At 33.5% G+C, this 21,849-nt stretch overlaps 1 protein-coding gene across 5 annotated transcripts in view; it reads right to left on the reverse strand.

Annotated features, from left to right (window-relative positions):
- Window positions 1–21,849, reverse strand: part of ANTXR1 (ANTXR cell adhesion molecule 1) — a 277,518-nt gene that overhangs the window by 123,517 nt on the left and 132,152 nt on the right. For all 5 annotated transcript variants that reach the window (XM_012539935.3, XM_031950625.1, XM_031950622.1 and 2 more), the window contains exon 12: window positions 20,527–20,605. In XM_012539935.3, coding sequence (XP_012395389.1) covers window positions 20,527–20,605 — 79 coding nt within the window. The remainder of the gene's footprint in view (window positions 1–20,526; window positions 20,606–21,849) is intronic.

Consider the following 21,849-nt stretch of genomic DNA (forward strand, 5'->3'; position numbering starts at 1 on the left):
CTGTCTCTTTATGTCCCTTTGGATCTTTGGCTATATTGAAGCTTTAGATATTGTGGTATTCCATGCTGCATTGTTATATGGCATTACTAGAAGAAAATTGGTCAGGGGCCGCTAGGTGGTTAGAGCACCAGACCTGAAGTCAGGAGGACCTGAGTTCAAATGTGACCTCAGACACTTAACACTTCCTGTCTGTGTGACCCTGGGCAAGTCATTTAACCACAATTGCGAGAGAGAGAGAGAGAGAGAGAGAGAGAGAGAGAGGAAGAAGAAAATTGGTCTTAAATTTTTTTTATATTAAGGAATATCAGAAATAATTACAATGAGAAAAGAAAGGTAGAATTAAAATTATAAAAATTTATGATATGATTTAGACCAGAATAGTTTAAATTTCCTATTTTAAGAAGAGAATTCAATGATGTTTGCCTAATATTATAGTATGAAGCCTATTTTTTAAAGAAATGAATTTAATAACTTGCTTTTAGACTTTTCAAGGGGATTTGTAGTTGATATTTTAAATTCACATAATTTAATCAGTGTGGTACTTTTGCTACTGATTCATGTTGATGGTTTTCCTGAGTGAAAGTTTAAATAAGCCATCAATCAGTGGCCAATCCTCTAGGGATGGCTTCTCTGCCCTTTGCTATGCTATTCTTTCAGTCTTGGAATTTGTTTCACTGACATAAGAAATGAAAACATGGGGAAACCTGTTTGTAAAAATTACCCAAACTATGTGATACAGAAAAAACCCAGTATGCTACAAAGAAGAAAGACAATTTGATATTCGCGAATGAATTTAGATCACTGAACAAGAAAATATTTCAAAAAAATTTCATGGCATGCACTAAACTGTATAAATAACTTTTCATAGACCTTTACAAAGATATTCTGGTATATTGGTATTGTGCCTCCACTCCTTATAATAGGAATAACTAATTTTTAGATAACTGTTTAAAGTTTAAAATCTTAAATATCTTATTTTATTTGAGCCTCACCACAAGCTCATTATGTAGGTGCTACAAAATTATGACCCCTCCAGTTTTTACAAATTTTACATGAGGGTTTTCCTAACTGTATACTAATCACATTATATTAAACTATTATGTGCTTATTTGTATCTATTCTTTTTTATATTTATACTGTATGTACTTAGAAATATCCTTAGAATGTAAAAGATCCATCAAAATAAGGATTGTTTTATTCCTATTATTTATACCCCAATTTAAGTGGCTAGCATATAGAAGTTGTTACTTGAGTAACATTCTACACATTCTACACTTTGTAGTATAACTAAATTTTAAAGAATTTTTTTCTGCTGCTTGGATTTCATTTCCCCTATGAGGTTGTATCCTCCTAGAGAATAGATACTTCTTACCAAATGGAGAGAGATGAGGCCAAAGAAAACATCAGTTTGGAATATGAAGTCATTTGTAGAATCTTAGGAAGAAGGATGATAGAAGCTAATGAGCATTATCACCTCATAAAGCAGAGTTGACGGAAAATCAGTTTGAAGAAAGTTTGGCAAGGGATACAACTAAGTGTAGTCATACTGAGAGTGTTTAAGAACATAAATGGAAAGAGGATAACAAATTGAAGAAAAATGGAAAAGGTCTGCTTAAAATATAAGAAATTTTTTCTACAATCAAAAAACAGAAAAGCCACCATACCTGGACTAATATCACAATTTAAATGTGTTTATAGGGGAGATATAAATAATACCAAAAAGAATAAATGCAGGAAAATTATTCCAATTGATTGATATAATTATGAGGTCCCTGAGAATCAATTCACAAGGTATCTGGAGGACAGATAGATACTAAAATTGTAAAAAAAAATTCAGACTTTGTTAATACTGAAAAAGATGATGAATACATTGGGTTACTTTTTAATACCATTTGATTTTATACCACTCTCATTTCTGATTATATCCTTCTCTGAATTTTAAATCACTGAGGCATTCCTTGTTATAAAGATTATTTTAAAAGAAAAAGTATTATATGGAACTAAGTAGTATATGCATCATTTCTTATCCATTGACCCTCATCTCTGCAATGTGAGGAGAAAAGTATATTTTTGTAGAGGGCCAGAACTCTGGGGAAGTATATTTGAAACAAGGTGTTAACTTCAGTGAAATTGATGAGATGATGGTTCTCTAGTTCACATATATACTTAGTACTTAGTATGGTAATGTAATGGTTCTCTAGTTCACACATAGTCAGTATGCTGTAATGATGTAATTGTACTAAGATATATAAGGGCTGAGAAGGACTGGAAATGGAACATTCTATCTTTGACCATCCTGGTGGCTCTTCTGCACTCTTCCACTAAGATCAAGACTGGGCCAGAATGAAGACCCTTTTCCTGACCATTCTTGTGGTGTTTATCCTGCTGAGACCAAGGCTATCTGAAGGACCTCCAGAAAGCTAGCTCAAACATTACCTATTTTTCCAACTTTTCTGCAAGGTTAACTTTAGTAATTATATAGTAATTATAATATATATCATTTGATCTCCTTTCTTACTGCAATGATGTATTTGTTGTTTTCCTGGTTGGTTTACTTTACTTTGCATACATTTATATAAGTTTTCCCATATTTCTCTGAATTCTTCATATTTTTATTTCTTTTTATGTAACATAATTTGTTTATGTACCATGATTTGTTCACATATCACAATTTAACTGAATTCTACCTTTTCTTCCAGTGCTTTGTTATTATAAAAAGTATTGCTATGATAGGCTTTTAACAAGAGTTGATATAAGGATTTTCCTGGTTAATCATTTTTCTTTAACTTAGCTACATTGATTTTGTTCATGTGAACACTTTTCAATTTCATGTAATCAAAATTATCTGCTTTATCTTTTGTGATCTCCTCTATTGCATGTTTGATTAAAAATTCTCTTCTTAGCCATAGTTTTGAAAGAGAATTCTTTTTAGTTTCTTCTAAATAAAATCTGCTTTTTATATTTGAATATAAATTTGGAACTTATGGTAGTATATGCAGCAAATAGCTGGTCTAAACCTTCTCCCTTCTCCCCAATTCCTTCTTCACAGTAGTTTTTTCAAATTGCTACTTCCTCCCTAAGTTATTTTATACTCTTGTTACAAGAGATATAATTGCTGACTCCCATCTTAACCTAAGTCTTGCAAGTAGTTAAGCAGCCTTGGCAAAGGGAGAAGGTAATCAAGAGGTACCTAGTTGAAGATGGATTTTCCCATCTAATGAAATAGAGATAAAGGGATTGTAATAGTGTATTTTCCTGGTTTTGCTCACTTTGCATTGCATCAGTTCATGTAAGTTTTTCCATGTTATCTCTGCATTCTTCATGTTCTTCATAACCTTTATAGGTGTCCCTTGAGGAAGACACTTTTGCCCCAGATCCAAGTGTTTTGTTAGGTTGAGTCCCTGCTTTTTTATGCATTGTTGTATTTAATTTGAAGGTAGTTTTGCTTTGTCAGTTATTTCTTTTTAGATTTTGTTACTGACAGAAATACTAACAAAATTTAAGATTTATTTTGTATCTCTCAATATACTTGTCTCAATTTCTTTGCTGATTCTGTGGGGTTTTCTAAGCAAGCGGTTTTGCAAATGAGAATTCTTTTGTCTCAGTTTTGCCAATGTTTATTACCTCAATTTCTTTTTCTTGTTTTCTTGCTGTTATTATTATTTCTAGAATTATTTCAATATATTCAATTATTGTTCAAAATCAATTATTTCGATGACAAAGAAGATGATCTCTTTTATGTCCTGGAACTTTTTAATTTCCCCTTTAAAAATAAGGCTAGATTTTTATTTTGGATATATATTTTTTGGAGGATCGGTGATTTTTCTTTTTTTTCTTTCTTTTTTTTTTTTTTTTGCTGAGGCAATTGGGGTTAAGTGACTTGTCTAGGGATTTGAACTCTGGTTCTCCCAACTTCAGGTCTTGTGTTTTAACCACTATGTCACCTAGCTGCCCTGATTTTTTTTTTAGGTACATGAAATTCCTTTTATCTATGAATCAATATCCTCTACTAGTTATGGTCTTGGAGATTGATGGTGAACACTGAGACTTTAAGTGATTTGCTGAGGGTCAGATAGTGTATGGTACAAAGATTTCTTAAACCAAAGTCCTTTAGAATCCAAAGCTCTCTATTTACTCTAGCTCTCTACTACATCATACTTCTTTACCTTTTATATTATTTTGTTTAGTTAGCTCTTTTTTGAAAACATATAAATGAGTGTTATACTTTAGTAAAGGCTTTGGTATTTACAGATACAATCATGTGATTTGGATTATTAATTTTTTATATTAGTGATATAAATTATTTTCTTAATGGTGAACCAACCTTTATGCATGGTTCTTTATGTCATAATGAATATTTAAAATATTTTCTAGGATTTTTAAATGTTTACATAGATATTCATTAGAAATATTGTTCCTTGATTTTTATTCTTTCCTTTTTATCTCTTTCAGACATTAAGACCCTGTTTGTTTCATAAAAAGAGTTTGTTAAAATATTTTCTTTCTAGCATTTTGAGAATTATTTTGTAGCATAGGTATTATTGATCTTTAAATATTTTATAGAATTCACTTGTAAATTTGTTTAAATAATTTTTTATTTGTTGCATTTTACTTTGTTAATTTTTTATTTTTCAAAATGTTAGCCAGTCTTATGAATGTTATCTCTTGAAAGTATCAACGTTTATTTTTGTTTTTAATTTCTGTATTTATTTTGTTTTTCATTTTCTCTTTATCCTCAAATTTTTCTTTTTTGTGTGCTTATTTTTTAATTATATGTTGACTTTCTAAATCTTAAAATGAATACTCAATTTTCTCCTTTGTTATGTTCTCAGAGATATATTTTTCCTCTGATGATTGCTTTAGAAATATTCCTGAAATAATGGTATACTGTATCATCATTAGGGTAGCTAAGTGATATCATGTATGAAGTTCCAGGCCTGGGATCAGGAAAACTCATCTTCTTGTGTTCAAAATTGGTCAGAGATATTTACTTGCCATGTGACCCTGAACAAGTCACTTAACCCTGTTTGCCTCAGTTTCCTTATCTGTCAATGAGCTGGAGAAGGAAACAGCAAATCACTCCAGTATCTTTGTAAAAAAAAAAAAAAAAAAAAAAAAAAAGCCCAAATGGGGTCACGAAGAGTTAGAAGTGACTGAACAACAAAAGTGTCATTATCATTATGTTTTGCATGTTGTATTTGTGATTTGTTCTTTGCCTTGCTCATTAATTATGATATTATCATCAAGTCTCTACTTAGACCTGAGTCTTTTTACCCTGGTCTTAAAAATACACATTCATGCTACCTGTGTCATGTTGGGCAGATGATGAAATTTTTCTCCCTCTCAGTGTCCTTTTCAGTAAAACGAGCAGGTTGGAATAGATCCCCTTTACTTCTGAAGGCTCTGAGTTTGTGGTCTTTTTAATCTATCTGAGCATTACCCCTTATCAGAAGACAAGCAGATATTTGGTTGGAAGCCAATGCTACAAACTGTAATTTGTATTTATTCCAGGGGAGGGGGGCAGGAAATACAGTAAAAAATAAACAATAAGAAAGGAACTTGATGCAATGGAAATGACAGTAAATTTGGAGTCAAAGGACCTGTTTGAGTTTTGGTTCTGCTATTTACTTACTATGTAACCTTGGGAAAGTCAATTCAACTGTGCCTGCAGATCAGTAAAATGAGGTAATTTTCTGCCTCTGTGTGGTGAACATTTGAAGGTCATAAAAGCTGTAATATACATAAAGTACTTTGCAAATTGTAAAGTATTACTAAATGATACCTGTCACTCTGAAATCTGTTTTGTAGTCTGCCATTTTTAGAATGAGTTGTGCTTCTTTGGAAGAGATCATTTGGACTGGACAAACTGGACTGTTTGATCTTTATCACCCATTTCCCCTGAAAGTATTCTCTTCACTGGTTATTTGGTAAATCTTCAGTTTCTTTCTTTCTTACATACATCTTTTATTCTTTCCTTCATTCCTTCTTTCATTCATTCTTTCCTTCCCCTCCTTGCCTTTCTCCCTCCTTCCCTTCTTTTCCTTTCCTTTCTTTCTTCTTTTCCTTCTCTCTTTCCTTCCCCTCCCTTGACTTCCCTTCCCTAACCTTCTTTCCCTTCTCTTACCTTTTCTTCCCTTTCCTTTCTCTCCCTTTCCTTTTCCTTCTCTTCCCTTTCCTTTTCTTCCCTCTCTCCCTCCTTAAATCCCTCCCTCCTTCCCTCTTTCTTTCCTTTCTTCCTTCCCTCCCTCCTTCCTTCCTTTCTTTCTCCAGGTGCCATTCATTCACTCATTTAGTTCTCTCTCTCTCTGTCTCTCTCTCTGTCTCTCTGTCTCTCTCTCTGTCTCTCTCTCTTTCTCTCCCTCTCTCTCTTTCTCCCTCTATATCAGAAAAGTTTGCTTATAGCTGAGAAGGAAATATGTCACCTACAATCCTGACCATGAAAGTATTCCACTGAAGAAGCAGGATAGAGGCCTTCTGAAGAGTATTTGCAATTTCTTTAGGGAATAAATGGTTAAAGATTCTTTGCTGAATTTTCATGTGGGCAGAGGGGAGGCATAACTGAGAACTATGCTGTATCAGTTTTGTGTACAGAGACTTCAGAGAAGGAAGGAATTCATTCTGTCTAGACTCTTATAGTTCCTTCGATGACTGCGTTACTGCACAACATCAGCATCCTGGACTCTCATTGCAATGCAAACTGACCTCTCTCTAAACTGCCCCACTCCCCAGGCATGCTTAGCTGTATGAATGTAGAAGGACTTTGCTCCCATTTTGTCATTTTCCAAAACTAAAGGAAAACATTCTTTAAAACATTTAGTGATAAAAAGTATTGGAAAGCAATTTCATAAACCTCCAAGATAAACAGGCCAGCATGGGAAAAAAAGAAAACTAAAATATTTTCAAGATATTTTCAACCAGATAACACTTATCAAAATGGATGTTGGCCTACTAATTTTTTTGGCACAGTTTATAACCAATATATATGATATGGGTCCTATGTTGTTATTTAATTATGACAGAATGAGAGAGGATGGACTGTGATCCTTAATAGCAGAGGAATTACCCACACTAATTAGTCATAAAAATTTTTGAAATAAGAAAAATAACATAGTGCTTCCAAGTTTACAAAGTCCTTTCTTCAGAAAAGCTTAATGACCTAAGTAGTGTAAATATTATTCTATCTTAAGGTAATAGGGGTTCAAAAAATCCTGGTAACAGAAATTAATGAATGAATTAAAAAGCATCTTTAAATGCTTATAATATTCAAAACGCTGTACTATGTGCTTTTATTGTTCAGTCATGTCTGATTCTGTAACCCCATATGGAATTTTTTTGGCAAAGACTAAGTGATTTGGTATTTATTTTTTCAATTGATTTTTACAGATGAGGAAACCAAGGCAAACAGGGTTAAGTTACTTGCCCAGAGTCACATGGCTGGTAAACTTCTGAAGCTGAATTTTAATTCAGGTCTTCCTGACTCCAGGCCCAACATTCTATCCACTGTACCACTTAGTTGTCTTCTGTGCAGGGGAGTACAATTAGAAAATTAAGACAGTCCCTGATTTCAAGGATTTTCTTTTCTAGTTGGAGGATATAATAACCTAAAGAAAGTTACAGCTCTAAATTAGATGGTACTTAGGGTATAGTAGTAAAAACGATGGCAAGCATCTTTAACACCAGTCCTATTGACAAAATGTTATTGGGATCTGATTGAACAATTTGACAGTGCTAAAGACTTTGGTGACAAGAACTTGCTTTTCTGAAACTGTGGCTTCAGCACTCAAAGAAGCAGTTTCCAGAACACATTTCGATGGGCCTTCCTTGCAATTCTGTGATTTTCCCTGGGCACATTTCATTATTCTGCTAATGTTTCCCTTATAACTGCCAATATAATAAAACATCAGTAATCTTGACTATCTGGAGGGACATCTGAAATTTGGGGAATATATATTATTAACTCAAATATATCTGTAATTTCATTGATGGATATAGTCCCTCTAACAGTTCGGATTGTAAACCATCCATATCTGCCTAATCTTCAAACTATGGCCCACAGGCCAGGTGTGGCAACTGAGGACGTTTATCCCCTTCACCCAGGGCTATGAAGTTTCTTTATTTAAAGGCCCACACAACAAAGTTTTTATTTTTACTATAGTCCGGCCTTCCAATAGTCTGAGGGACAGTGAACTGATCCCCTATTTAAAAAGTTTGAGGACACCTGGATACTGTATGACATTCATCTGTGTCCTTCCACTAATTTGCCAAAAAGAATCTCTCCAAAATAGAATCCCTTTTCTTTCTTATTTTCTCCTGATGCAGATAGAATTCTGCTGGTAGAATTTAGCTGTTCACCTTTTATTTCTCACTCTTGTCACAAACCAATATTCTACTTAGATTATTTAAATATTTATATGGTATTATTTATATTATTATATATTTTTCTGATGATATTTTTACTTTGGTTGTTTCAAGTTTTTTTGTTTTCATATATTGCAATCTATTCCCATTTACCAAACATTTCTCCATTGTTTTTTTATGACATTAATTTCAATTATTTTAAAGACTGCACCCTTCTATGACTCTAAGTCAAACAATGATATTGGTCTGATAATGAAAGGAAAAATATAAACCTTTAAAAGGACTTATGTAAGTTAGTGTATACACCATCTATCTATATGTATGTACACATGCACACACACATATACATACAGTTATATGCATTATCCATATAAACTTACATATGACAAATGTTCTTTTAAAGGTTCTTCTTATAGACATATGTATATATCTATTTGTATGTATGCATACATATGTGTGTATAGATAGATACACATATATTCTTTTGTAGTGACAAAGAATTGGAAACAGATGAAATTAATTGATGAGTGATGGAACAAATTATGGTAAATTAATATGATGAAAAATATCAAAGATAAGAAATGGTGGTTTTAGAAAAACCTGTGGAAATAGAATGAAGTGAGAAAAACAAGAAGAGCAATATTTATAATAAAAATAATATTTAAAAAAATAATAGAAGCACTGAACAATTCAATAACTAACTAAGCGGGTTTCCAGAGGCAAAACACACTATTTACTTCCTGATAGAGATATGATGTGCTCAAAAAGCATAATGAGACTTTTTTCGACGTGGCATCTGAAAGGATTTTATTTTGCTTATCTATACATATTTGAAACAAGGATATTATTTTCTTTCTCAGTGTGGGAGTAGGGAAATGAAAGAAGAGAGAGAAAATAGATTTTCACTGAATTAGGTGACTTTGGAGAGAGGAGTTTCAGTTGAATGATGAGGTCAGAAAACAGATTGCAGAGGGTTTAGAAAAAGTTAGAAGAGAGAAAATGAAAGTAAACTATAAGCCTGTACTTCAAGGAAGTTAGCCATGAAGGAGAGAAGAGAAACCAGAAAACAGCATGTAGGAATCTTGGATAAAGCAAGGGTTTTTTGGTTGGGGGAGACTTGACTGTTTGTAGGCAGCAAGTAAGTAGCCAGTATATAAGAGACTGAGTATTAGAGAAAGTAGTAATGATGGTGGGGGCAACTTGTTGGAGAAGATATGAGGAAATGGAATCAAAGGTGTGTGCAAGGATTTGCCTTGACAAGAAGGGCCACCTTTCCATGTGAGACAGGGGAATGAAGGGATAAATGGTAGGGGACAATATCTGAATAATTTGAGATTATGAGAAGATAAGGAGACTGAGATCTTTGTCAGTGGCTTTAATCTTTCTTTCTTTCTTTATTCTTTCCTTCCTTTCTTTTTTCTTCTTCTTTCCTTCCTTTCCTTCTCTCCTTTCCTTCTTTCCTTCCTTCCCTTCCTTCCTTCCTTCCTTCCTTCCTTCTTTCCTTCCTTCCTTCCTTCCTTCCTTCCCTCCTTCCCTCCTTCCTTCCCTCCTTCCTTCCCTCCTTCCTTCCTTCCTTCCCTTCCTTCCTTCATTCCTTCCTTCCTTCTTTCTTTCCTTCTTTTTTTTGAATAAGGTAAGTGTCTAATATAGAACCTAGTTGCCTAAAGCAATTTGTGAAATGGGAGGCTGCAGGAGGGAATATTTGCCATAGCCATAGTGATGAGTGGGATAATAAATAAAATTAGGGAAGCACAAAATTATTGCCTAGTTGCAGTGAGAGCTCAGTGAAATTAGATAACAAAATTTTTTGTGGACCCAATCAATATGTTTTGTAATTTTTTTCAAGCTTTGTTCTAATTCTAGAGAGTTAAACTGGTTTATTAAGAGGTTGAGATATGGAAGAAAGGAGAGCATAGTCATTTTAGAAATAATGTCTTGTACAGGGTCACACAGCATGTATCCAGAGGTGAAACTAGAACCCTGGTGTTCTTGGTTCTGCCATATTCCCTCATCATAAACTTTAAAGTACTCTGGAAATGCCAGCTATTATTATCATATAAGTCAAACATCCTCCTTGTCATCTTGTTTCCATTACTCATATACTTAGTAACTCTTCTTTCATAAATATTGAGGGAGTTAACTGTATCTCCAGCCCCATCTGAATTGTCCCAAGTTCTGAATTTACTGTAAATGTTTCACTCCCATTACTAGAAGGCATGGTTTTTGGCAGAAGTTTCTTTCAGCCCAACCCTAGACCATGGGTTTAGCTCTGTTTCTAAAAAGAGAATGCATTTATTAGAAACAAAATGGCTAATTTATGAGGTATTGAGGATGGTCAGAAAACCATTAAACAGCCAGACTTCCACCTGGCATAGAGAGAGAGAATAAGCTAAATGACCTATATCCTTGTGTGTGCCAACAGCCATCTGTTGGCATTTGGGTCCCCCAGGTGTCCTGCTCTTTTCTTTTGCATATAGAACTTCCCCTAAAATGGGTCTGGCACTCCTCTAACAGCACTTAAATAAAGCTTGTTGCTAGAAACACTGAAACTTTCCACTGTTTGCTTTAGGACTGACTTTTGTGGGGAATATTAAAAAAAAGGCAGGGATGTTTTTTCAGCGTCTAATACCTAATCTTTATTAAATTAACTTTGTCTTATTTCACAGTAGGGACCTTCAATTATAAATTATACAGGGTTATTTATTATAACTCGGTGTCTAAAGCAAATAATGTTTTTAGTTAGCATGAAATATACTGAGCCATTCACTTCCCTACCTGGTTGCCCTCCTGGAGATGCTAGACTCACAGAATTTGATGAAATTAAAGAAATCACTCATTTTATACCTAAAATTGGTATTCTTCTTTTCAGCACTTAGATTCTTTTACTTTTTTTTTCTTTTCAATAGTATTTTTTTTTCTTTTCAATAGTATTTTATTTTTCCTAATACATGTAAAAATAGTTTTCATAATTCAATTCTGGAAAACTTTGTGTTCTTAATGTTTCTCCTTTCCTTCTTTATCTCCCCCCTCCCCAAGACATCAAGAAATCTGATATAGGTTAAATAAACACAAAGATGATTAGCCAGAATGAAGTGAGTTGCATTTTCATAACTATACACTTCCCAGCAATTTTTATCATATAGTGAGTTTTTAAATCTCAGAAGCTGGGGCTTATCAAACACTAGAACACTGCAGTCATTGACTATTGTGGCTTGTGAATCTAACCTCTTCCATTGATTGAACATTCTATTTCTTAGCTTGTACCAAATGGTTTTGATGATGATACAGTTTTAGGTCTGGTACAGCTAAGTCACCTATGCTTGCATTATTTTCCCATTAATTCCCTTGAAATTCTTGACCTATTGGTCTTGCATATGGATTTTGTTACCACTTTTTTTCTAGCTGTATAAAATAATTTCTTGGCAGTTTTATTTGTATGGAACTGAATAAGTAGATTGATTTAGGTAAAGTTGTCATTTTTACTGTATCAACTCAGCCTATTCACAAACACTTGATATTCTCCCAATTATTTAGATCTAACTTTATTTGGTGGAAAGTGTTTTGTAATTGTGTTCATATAGTACCTGGCTTTATCTTGGCACATAGACTTCCAAATAATTTATATTATCTACAGTTATTTTAAATGGAATTTCTCTTTCTCTCTCTCTTGCTGCTTGACTGTGTTGATAACAAATAGAAATACCAATGATTTATATGGATTTATTTTGCATCCTACAGCTTTGGTAAAATTGTTAATTGTTTCTAGTAATTTCTTAGGTGAATCTCTGGGATTCTCTAAGAATACCATCATATCATCTGCAAAGAGTGATAATTTTGTTTCCTCGTTACCTACTCTTAATTCCCTCAATTTGATTTCCTTCTTTTATTGCTAAAGCTAACATTTCTAATACAATGTTGAATAGTAATGGTGAACACTTGTGAACAACCTTATTTCACCCCTGATCTTATTGGGAATGCTTCTAGTTTTTCCCCATTACATATGATGCTTGTTAATGGCTTTTGATAGATTCTGCTGATCATTTTAAGGAAAACTCCATTTTTTTCCTATGCACGCTAGTGTTTTTAATAGAAATGGGTATTTTTTTTGTTAAATTTGTTAAATTGTTAAATTTTGTTAAATGCTTTTTCTGCATTTATTGAGATAATCATATTATTTCTGTTAGTTTTGTTTTTGATATCATCAATTATGCTAATAGTTTTCCTTATATTGAACCAGCCTTGCATTCCTGGTATAAATCCTACTTAGTCATAGTGTATTATCCTGGTGATACATTGCTGTAATCTCTTTGCTAATATTTTATTTAAATTTTTTCCATCAATATTCATTAGGGAAATTGATCTATAATTTTCTTTCTCTGTTTTGATCCTAACTGGTTTACGTGTCATCCCTAATGGTGTGACTCCTTCTTCCCCTATTTTTCTAAATAGTTTGTATAATATTGGAATTAATTGTTCTTTAAATATTTGGTCGAATTCACTTGTAATCCATCTGGCCCTGGTGCTTTTTTCTTAAAAAGTTTATTAATAACTTGTTTAATTTCTTTTTCTAAAGTGGGATTATTTAAGTAATTTATTTCCTCCTCTGTTAATCTGGGCAATTTATATTTTTGTAAGTATTCATCCATTTCATTTAGATTATCAGATTTATCATCATACAGTTGGGAAAAATAGCTTCTAATTATTGCTTTAATTTCTTCTTCCATTGGTAGCAAATTAACGTTTTTCATTTTTGATACTGGAAATTTGATTTTCATAACTGTACTTTTAAAAGATTATTCTAGCAGCCAATTTAGGATAAAGTGAAGTAGAATCAGAGACTAATAAAAAGAATCCAAGTGAGAGGTAATGAGAGAAGAAACTATAGTGCTGTCAGTGAGAATCAATTAATAAGTGCCCAGTAGGTGCTTTCTGTGTGCCAAGGACCATACCAAAAATTGAAGATATAAAGATAAAACAATCCCTGCCCTCAGGGAGCTTGTGCCCTAACAGGACACATCACTTCTACATTTAAAAGTATAGTCAAGAAACTCACAGAGCAGACATAAAGTAATATGGGAAGATATTAGTAACTGAAGAGATCAGAAGAGGCCTCAAATGGAAAACAAGAGCTTAAATTGAGTCCTTAAGTGAAACCAGGAAATCCAATAGACAGAGGTGAGGAAGAAAAACATTCTAGTTCTGGTGACAAACAGTGCAAAAGTGCAAAAAAGTTTGGATGGAGAATTTCCTTATTTATTTAAGGAACAAAAAGAATAGTTGAACTAGACTATAGGCTTGTAGAGGGAAGTAATGAATAAGAAGACTGAAGAGTTATATATAGAAACTTGCTTATATAACAAACATCAGACAAGATGACAAATTCCATTTCACACAAAGATGCTCACCTCTTTTTTTTACTGTGATATAAAAACATAATTTCTCAAAACTATGTTTGTATACTACAAAAATTGATTCACATGACAAGAGTGGGAGTAATACATTTGGGCAAAAGTCATGTAGGTTGCCTTCATAGGGGCTAGGATGTAAATACTTATGAGAAGATAGGGCACTAATATAGGAATTACTGGAGATAGAAATTCAGTGGCCAGTATGATATAGGACATATTTAGGGATGAATTGGGGACTGACTTATGGATATTCACTACTCTGCAACTGGTATTCTTGGTGTAAGTCTGGCTCCTATACCTCAGGGGTGACAAAGCATGGCTAGAAAATCAAAGATTTATTAGTGAGTGAAAGGAAGGGAACTACTATGTGAAAATAGATTAAAAAATTTTGGGCTTTTAATTCTAAGAAGATATAGTACCAGACCCAAGTTAGAGAGGTCGTTGAAGGGATCCCTTGTTAGGACAGACTAGATGGCTTTTGAATTCCCTTTCAACTCTTCCATTTTGTTATCCTTCATATCATAGATGAGAAAATGACAGTCAAAGACATTATATGATGATCAAGCTGGAGTGGTAGAGCTGAGATTTTAGCCCAAGTCTTCTCAGATGCAGTGGTCTTTCCATTACATGTCACTGGCTTTGGGTGGTCCATCCACACTTAAAGACTGACGCTAACTAATCTTCAAAACCTAGTGTAAAATTATATAATGCTCATTATTGGTTGAGGAGTTGTTAGATTCTAATTGCTAACTGGTCTAAAGAGAATCATTTAAAAAAATTATCTAAGGTACTTAGTAGGTCTGCTGTAATCATGAAAGGTCATGATTTAGTGATATTTTTTGAAATTAGACAAATTCATTCAGAGTTAGCATTGATTCTCTAGTGGAACAAGTATAGGATCTGGAGTTAGGAGAGCTTAACTCTCCCAGGTGAACGACCTTGGATATTCAGTTTTTAAACTCCTTGGCCTCAAATTCCTTTGCTTTAAAGTGATAATAACAATAATTTCATTGCATACCCCGCAGGATTGTATGGAAAATGCTTTGTAAACTTAAATGCACTTTATAAATGTGAGGTATTATTGTTAAAACATATTATTGTAAGCTGAAGTAGAGATTAGTTAAGTCTATAAGGCTTAAGATGAAAATATTATGTGTGGGTAAAAGAGAATCTTGGATTTGGATTGCTTTCTCTTTCCATGTAGCTCAAAAGAGTTTTCCAGTGCTATAAGAATGTTGGCTGGAAAAATCTCTTTCCAATCAAATTTAATAGCATTTTTGCTTCTGGCAATAGCAACATCTGTTCCTGCAAGATGCTGGCAACTTAGGGCACAGGTGTACAAATGCATACCAAATAAAGGTAAAGCCTTAATTTGACATTTCACAGTCCTAAAAATGTTTAGTTTTAAGTGCAGCACTACACAATGGTGTAATTAAAAGAGAAGATGCATCAGGAAGCAGAGGACTTATTTCTTTTTGCCCATTTTAAGTAAGGATAACTAGTGCAAACTTATATACTCCAGTGAAATCCATATAGCATCAAGAAGTCTAGAGGATCATCCCCTAGAAGATTAGGAAGATATCCTGTAGAACATTTATCTTTGTATCCTTAGTACTTATGACAATGCCTGACATATAATAGATGCTCAATAAATGTTTATTGAATTGTTAAATTTGTAGAAGGACATGAGTGAGAGCTATATAGGTTAGACAGTCATGGATGGGTTCGGAGTGCATTACTTGACAGTACCTATATTAACAGCATCAAAGATCTATCAAAGCGTCAAAGTTGATAGCATTATAAAACTGTCAAAGAGTGCATAATTTGAAGAGATTATAAGCTTTACTCATCTCAACAGTCACAATAATAAAACGAGTGATAAATTAGATGAAAAATAAAAGATCTTCATTGGCAGAGTGCTTTGAGAAAGTGTCACTGAGTGGGTGGGACTGCAGTGGGAGATCTGTGTATCTTGTGCTAAAGAAGATTAAGGTCACAGAATTCACATTTGCATAGCCACACCTGGGTTGTGGTGCCATGGGTTTCACTCAAGCTTTCTTTCCTGAATTTAGACCTGATGAGAAATTCAGTTCTGAGACTGGTGTAGCCAAAAGCTGGAAGGAATCTGGGGCTGGGTTTTTGGACTGGAGACATTTTAATTATTTCCTGCAGGTTGGCAGAATTTATTTTCCAGAAGTGTCTTGATATATTTAAACAACTTCATGGACTCATATGTATCTATTCCATACAGGTTTTTGGGGGGTAAATTTAAGCTCAAGGTTGCAAATTTGAACATCCTATATGCGTTAAGTCTTGCAGAACTTCCTTTAACTGAAACCCAGATTGCCTTTACATTTTAGTTTGTTTTTCAGAGATAATAATGAAAATAAAAACAGCTTTTATATAGGACATTAAAGTACAAAATCTAGTGAGAGATGAGACAAAAAGCATTGCATTTGATCATTATAGCTACTTTGGGAGTAGATAAATGTATTTTTGTTCCTAATTTATATTTGAGGAAAATGAGGCTCAGAGAAATGAAATTAGTTGCCTATGGTTGCATGCCTAATACTCATATGTATGTATGCATATAGATATACCACATAGCTATGAACACACACATATATATTATATATACAGAAATGTAATTCTGAAGCCAAAATTTCAACCTCATTCAAAGGAGCATAGGATTTAGAATTGAAAGTCTTATCTCCTTTATCAACTTTTCTCTAGAGTTCTTTACATGGATCTCAATCTATTAATAGAAAATAATTTGAAAAGGTATGTGGGGGTTAGATTGTGGAGGGTTTTAAGATTAAGTAGAGGAATTTGTATTTCTCTTAAAAAAGAGCCATTTTAGAGCAGGGAGTTTTCAGTGACATGGTCAAATCTACTCTTTAGGAATGTTATTTAGGCAACTCTGTAAGAGAAGAATTAGAGAGAGGAGAAACCACTGCCAGCTACGATATTGTCTCTTTTTGATATGGGAAATTATAATACCAACCATTGTCACCGTACATGAAAACATTTTGCACAATATAAAGCACTGCAAAAAAGTAAAGAATTGGCTTTGGAAATACAGGCATATATTGTTTTATTGTACTTCACTTTATTGTGGTTCATAGATAACATATTTTTTTTCTTTTACAAACTGAAGGTTTGTAACAGCTGTGCATTGAAAAAATATATTGGTGCCATTTTTGCAACATCATGTGCTCACATGAGAAAATTGGTAATTCTTTCAATATTTCAAACTTTTTCATTATTATTATATCTCTCACCCTCTCTCCTTCCCTACTTCCTCTCTTTCCCTTCCTCATTCTCCCTCTCTCCCCCCCCCCCTCATTCTGTGTTTCTTTGTCTCTCTCTCTCTCTGTGTCTCTGTCTGTCTCTGCCTGTGTGTGTGTGTGTGTGTGTCTCTCTCTCTCTAGTCTGCTCTCTTTCTTTCTCTGCCTCTCTTTGCATCTCTGTCTCTGTCTCTCTCTTTCTCCCTCTCTGTCCCTCCCTTCTCCTCATGCCTTCTTTTTTCCTAAGAAACAACAATATTGATGAATATTACATAAACTTAGTTGATAAAGCAGTGGCAGGATTTGAAAAGATTGATTCCAATTTTGAAAGTAGTTCTACCATGGGTAAAATGCATCAAACATCATTGCATATTACAGAGAAATCTTTCACAAAAGGAAGAATCAATCAAAGCAGAAAACTTCATTGTCTTATTTTAAGAAATTTCCATAGCCACTCCAATCCTCCTTATCAACATCAATGAGCAGCCTTCAACATCAACGCAAGGCTCTTCACCAGAAATCACTGAAGATTCAGATAATGGTTAACTTTTTTTTTTTTTTTTTACAAAATAGTATTTTTTAATCAAGATTTGAACATTTAAAAAAAGATTTAATACTACTGCATTCTTAAAAGACTAGAGTATAATATATATTAAAAAACTTCTATGCACTAGAAAAATCACAAAAATTTGTATGACTAACTTTATGGTGATATTTGCTTTATTGTGATGATCTGGAACTGAATCTGCATTATCTTCAAGGTGTACCTGTATAGATTATTCTGCAAGGGACCATATATTTTGAAGGTGATTATTTGCAAAGCCAATTTGGAACTCCTATAGAAGATGAGGAAGGACTGAATCTGTTAAATGGAGATTGGCTGAAGGAACCAGGAGTTGGTTGTAGTGGAGGAGAGACTTAGGAACCCATGATAACTGTTTTCAAGTATCTGAAGAGTTCACATGTGAGAGAGGGATTAGATTTTTTTGTGGGGGTACAGGAATAGAAAACAGAGCAAGGAAAAATAAAAAGTTGCAAAATGATAAATTTAGGTTTGATAGCTGGATAAAACCCCAAACTTCCTAATAATTGGAGCTATGCAAAAGTGGAAAGAAGTGTCTTGAGAAGAAGTAGATTTCTTCTTATTAGGTCTTTAAAGGCTGAGTGACTACTTGCTTGGGGTGATTGTGTAAAGGGTTTGTATTAAGATAGGAGGGACTAGAAACTCCTCTGAGGTCTTTTCTAATTAAAAGATTCTGTGATTCTGTGCTCAGGAATTTGCCTATAACTTAGCATTATGATATGTCTTTACTGAAGTAATGAATTATCTGGGGTGGCTTTCAGAGACAATATCTGAGATATAAATGTTAACCACAGATGAAAAATATTCATTCTGGATCAGGATGGTGGTACTCTTTTATAGTCCCTAACATATAGTTGCATTTTTTTCTTTCTTATTCTACATATGAGTAAACAGAGGCTAAGAGAGATTAAATGACTTGCTCAGTTAGTAAATATTGAAGATAGTTGAGATATGAGCAGGGAATATCTGATGAAAGAAAACAACTGGAGACAGTTTTTTTTTAAATAAAATATCACAAGAACCTATTTTCACTTTCTTTTTTTTTTTTTTTTTTTTGTTTGAGTCTTCTTGCACAAAATGTCTACTATGGAAATGTTTTTACATAATTGCACATGTATAAGCTATATTGGATTGCTTACCCTCTCAGAGTTGAGGGAGAGGAGACAGAAAGGAAAGGAAAATTTAAAACTCAAAACATTTAAAAATGTTAAAAATTACTTAACCTATAGTTGGGGAAAATAAAATATTACTTACAAATATTTATTCAAATCAGGAAATATTTATTAGTTTCAAGCAACTATGTATGACTTCAGAGATAAAATGACAAAATATGACAGGGAATATATAATGTTATATTATTGTAAATTATAAAAGGAATATATAATTCTTAGGGAGTTATGATGCTTAAACAAATAAAATACAGGGTAGAAAGGAAATTTCAGAAAAAGAAATTATTTTGCACTGGAGCATCCTAAAGATTTAAGAGAGTGATTTCCAAAGGCAAGAATGAGGAGGGAGCACAGATGACAGTTGGGAATACATAGAAGAGGGAGGTGGGAAGACAAATTAGGGGAAGGAGATTACTTCTAACATCATTTGTACATCTCTGATAATGCTTTTTTTTTTTGTTGATCTTTTTTTCCCGAGTTAATTGGAGTTAAGTGACTTGTCCAGGGTCACACAGCTAGGAAGTGTTAAATGTCTAAGGTCAGATTTAAACTCAGGTCCTCCTGACTTCAGGGCTGGTGCTCTATCCACTGCACCAACTTGCTGCTCCACTACTTCTGATAATCTATGATTCTCTTATACTTGATCATACCTCTGGAAAGGGTCCTATAAGCATCACTCATTTGGTGCACTACAATGACATCATTTGATTAGACAGCACAGTGGATAGAATACCAGACCTGGAATCAGAAAATTCATTTTCCTTCATTTAGTCTTGCCTAAGATACTTACTAACTCACCTCAGGTGAGCAACTCACCTAACTCTTTGCTTTAGTTTCCTCAACTGTAAAAGAAGCTGGAGAAGAAAATGGCAGACCATTCCAGTATCTTTGACAAGAAAACCCCAAATGTGGTTATGAAAAGAAAGACATAGCTGAAAACAACCCCAAAACATCAAACAACAACAATTGATGTCAACCCAATAATTAGGTTCCTAGCAAGGAGATTATATTTGGAAAATAGCTAATAGCTTGGTTTGGCTGTAAACTATTTGCAATAATTTGCTAAAATCCCTTTTAAACAGTAACAGTTCTTAAATCAGCTTTCCAAATTTTGTACAACCAGTCAAAGGCAAAGTTATGGGAAAATGGAAAAGGGCAATCACTTTAGAATTACCTCTGGAAACTAAAAGACATAGAAAAGTATGGAAGGGTATTATGGCTGTGGGTGCCTATCCAAATATTTACTGACGATCAATAAGTAGTTATGGGAAGAAAGGACAAGTTTTATCACAGAAGATGTTGGGTCTAAAGAGAAAGAAACTTTTGTAAATTACTTTTTCTAAAGTGGAAAAACCAGGCAGATTATAGGTCCATAAAGGTGACAAGATTTTAAGTTGGAGGTGACCTTATTGATAATTTAGTTCAATCCCTTCCTTTTATAGATGATAAAGAAATTAGGCAAATCAATGACCTGAGACCATCTTGGTAATGAGAATAAGGCTGGGATATCAACCACTGATTCCAAAGCCAGTGCTCTTTCCAATATTGCCTTTATTTTTAATGAAACAGATTTTAAATTTCTAGAAGACATGAACTACACAATAAAATTGTTTTGTATGTGACTTGACTCTTAAAGTACATTAAAATAGATGTTTATGAAATGTTAATTATAGTAAAGATCACATTTTTTAGAGAAATAAATAAAAAACTCTCAGACTTACACATTGTGTGGTGGTGATGATGACAAAGCTTGAGATGAAGGTGAGGCCATCATTCATACTGACCTGAAGTGCAGCTTTCCTGCAATGAAAATAAAGCATTCACAGATATTTTTCATAACACACTGGAAAGGCCTTTGGACAGGAGTCAGGAAAGAGGCATTCTAATTGCTGTTCTGCAATTCAGGTAGCTATGAAACTGGCAAAATCATTGAATCTCCTTTTCCTTTTTGTAAATTGGGAGACTTAAAATTTTCTCTAAAATAATTTACCCCTCTCTGATGTTCTATAATTCTCTTTTTATACTTAATTATACCTCTAAAAGTGACTCTATAGTCATCACTCAGTTGGCATAGTAGAATGATGTCAAATATTTGCTTCTTTAGTCACTAGCAGGGAAAAGCTATTTCTATTTTACTTAATTTCCACATGTCAGGAGGACGTGCTATTTCTTCTTAAAAGGATCTTGATTCCACACACCCTTGGTTTTATGTTCTATAGCTATAATTTCAACAATATGCCGAGGTCAATTGTATCATCATTATGGTTTTTCAAGAGGATGTGCAGGAATAAACTGTCTAATTTGATCTTTCACCTCATCTTACCTACTTTAAGCCAACAATCATTTCTATTATTTTGGCTAAAGAAGTTTACTTTTTCACTGTGTCTGTGTGCACACATTATTAAAGATCAAACACTGGCTGATATTCCCAGTAAGAAAGAACACCCAGTAAGTTTAGTTGGGAGTCAAACAGAAGGTTGAAATTGGAAGGAAACTTGGAAATCACATAAAAACCAGCTTCTTCATTTTACAGATGAAGAAATAATCTCTACTTAATACTTTTGTTATCAATAATTTACTCTAAATCAATGGTACAGTTGATAGAGAACTGAACCTGGAGTCAGAAACTCTTGACTTCAAAACTGACTTCAGACATTTACTAGTTGTGTAACCCTGAACAAGTCATTGAACCTTTGGTTACCTCAGTTTTCTCATCTATAAAATGGGGATAATAACTTCTATCTCCCAGAGTTGTGAGGATAAAATGAGAATAATTCATAAAGCACTCTACAAAATTTAAAATAGTATATATTTGCCAGCTATTATATTGTCATTGTTATTATTAGTATATTATTATTATAATTATCACTATGACAACTATTAAACCTATCAGTGTCCTTCAATGAAGAATGTTGTATTTGAATCTCACATTTCGTACATTTTGTAGAAAGGACCTTGGCTCAAGCAATGCTTTCAATTGATGAGATTGATAATTAGAGATTCTTACAATGCCAACAAATAAAGTATAAACAAACAAATATAAA

Source organism: Sarcophilus harrisii, chromosome 2 (assembly GCF_902635505.1).
Source record: "Sarcophilus harrisii chromosome 2, mSarHar1.11, whole genome shotgun sequence".
NCBI classification, from domain to species: Eukaryota; Metazoa; Chordata; class Mammalia; order Dasyuromorphia; family Dasyuridae; genus Sarcophilus; species Sarcophilus harrisii.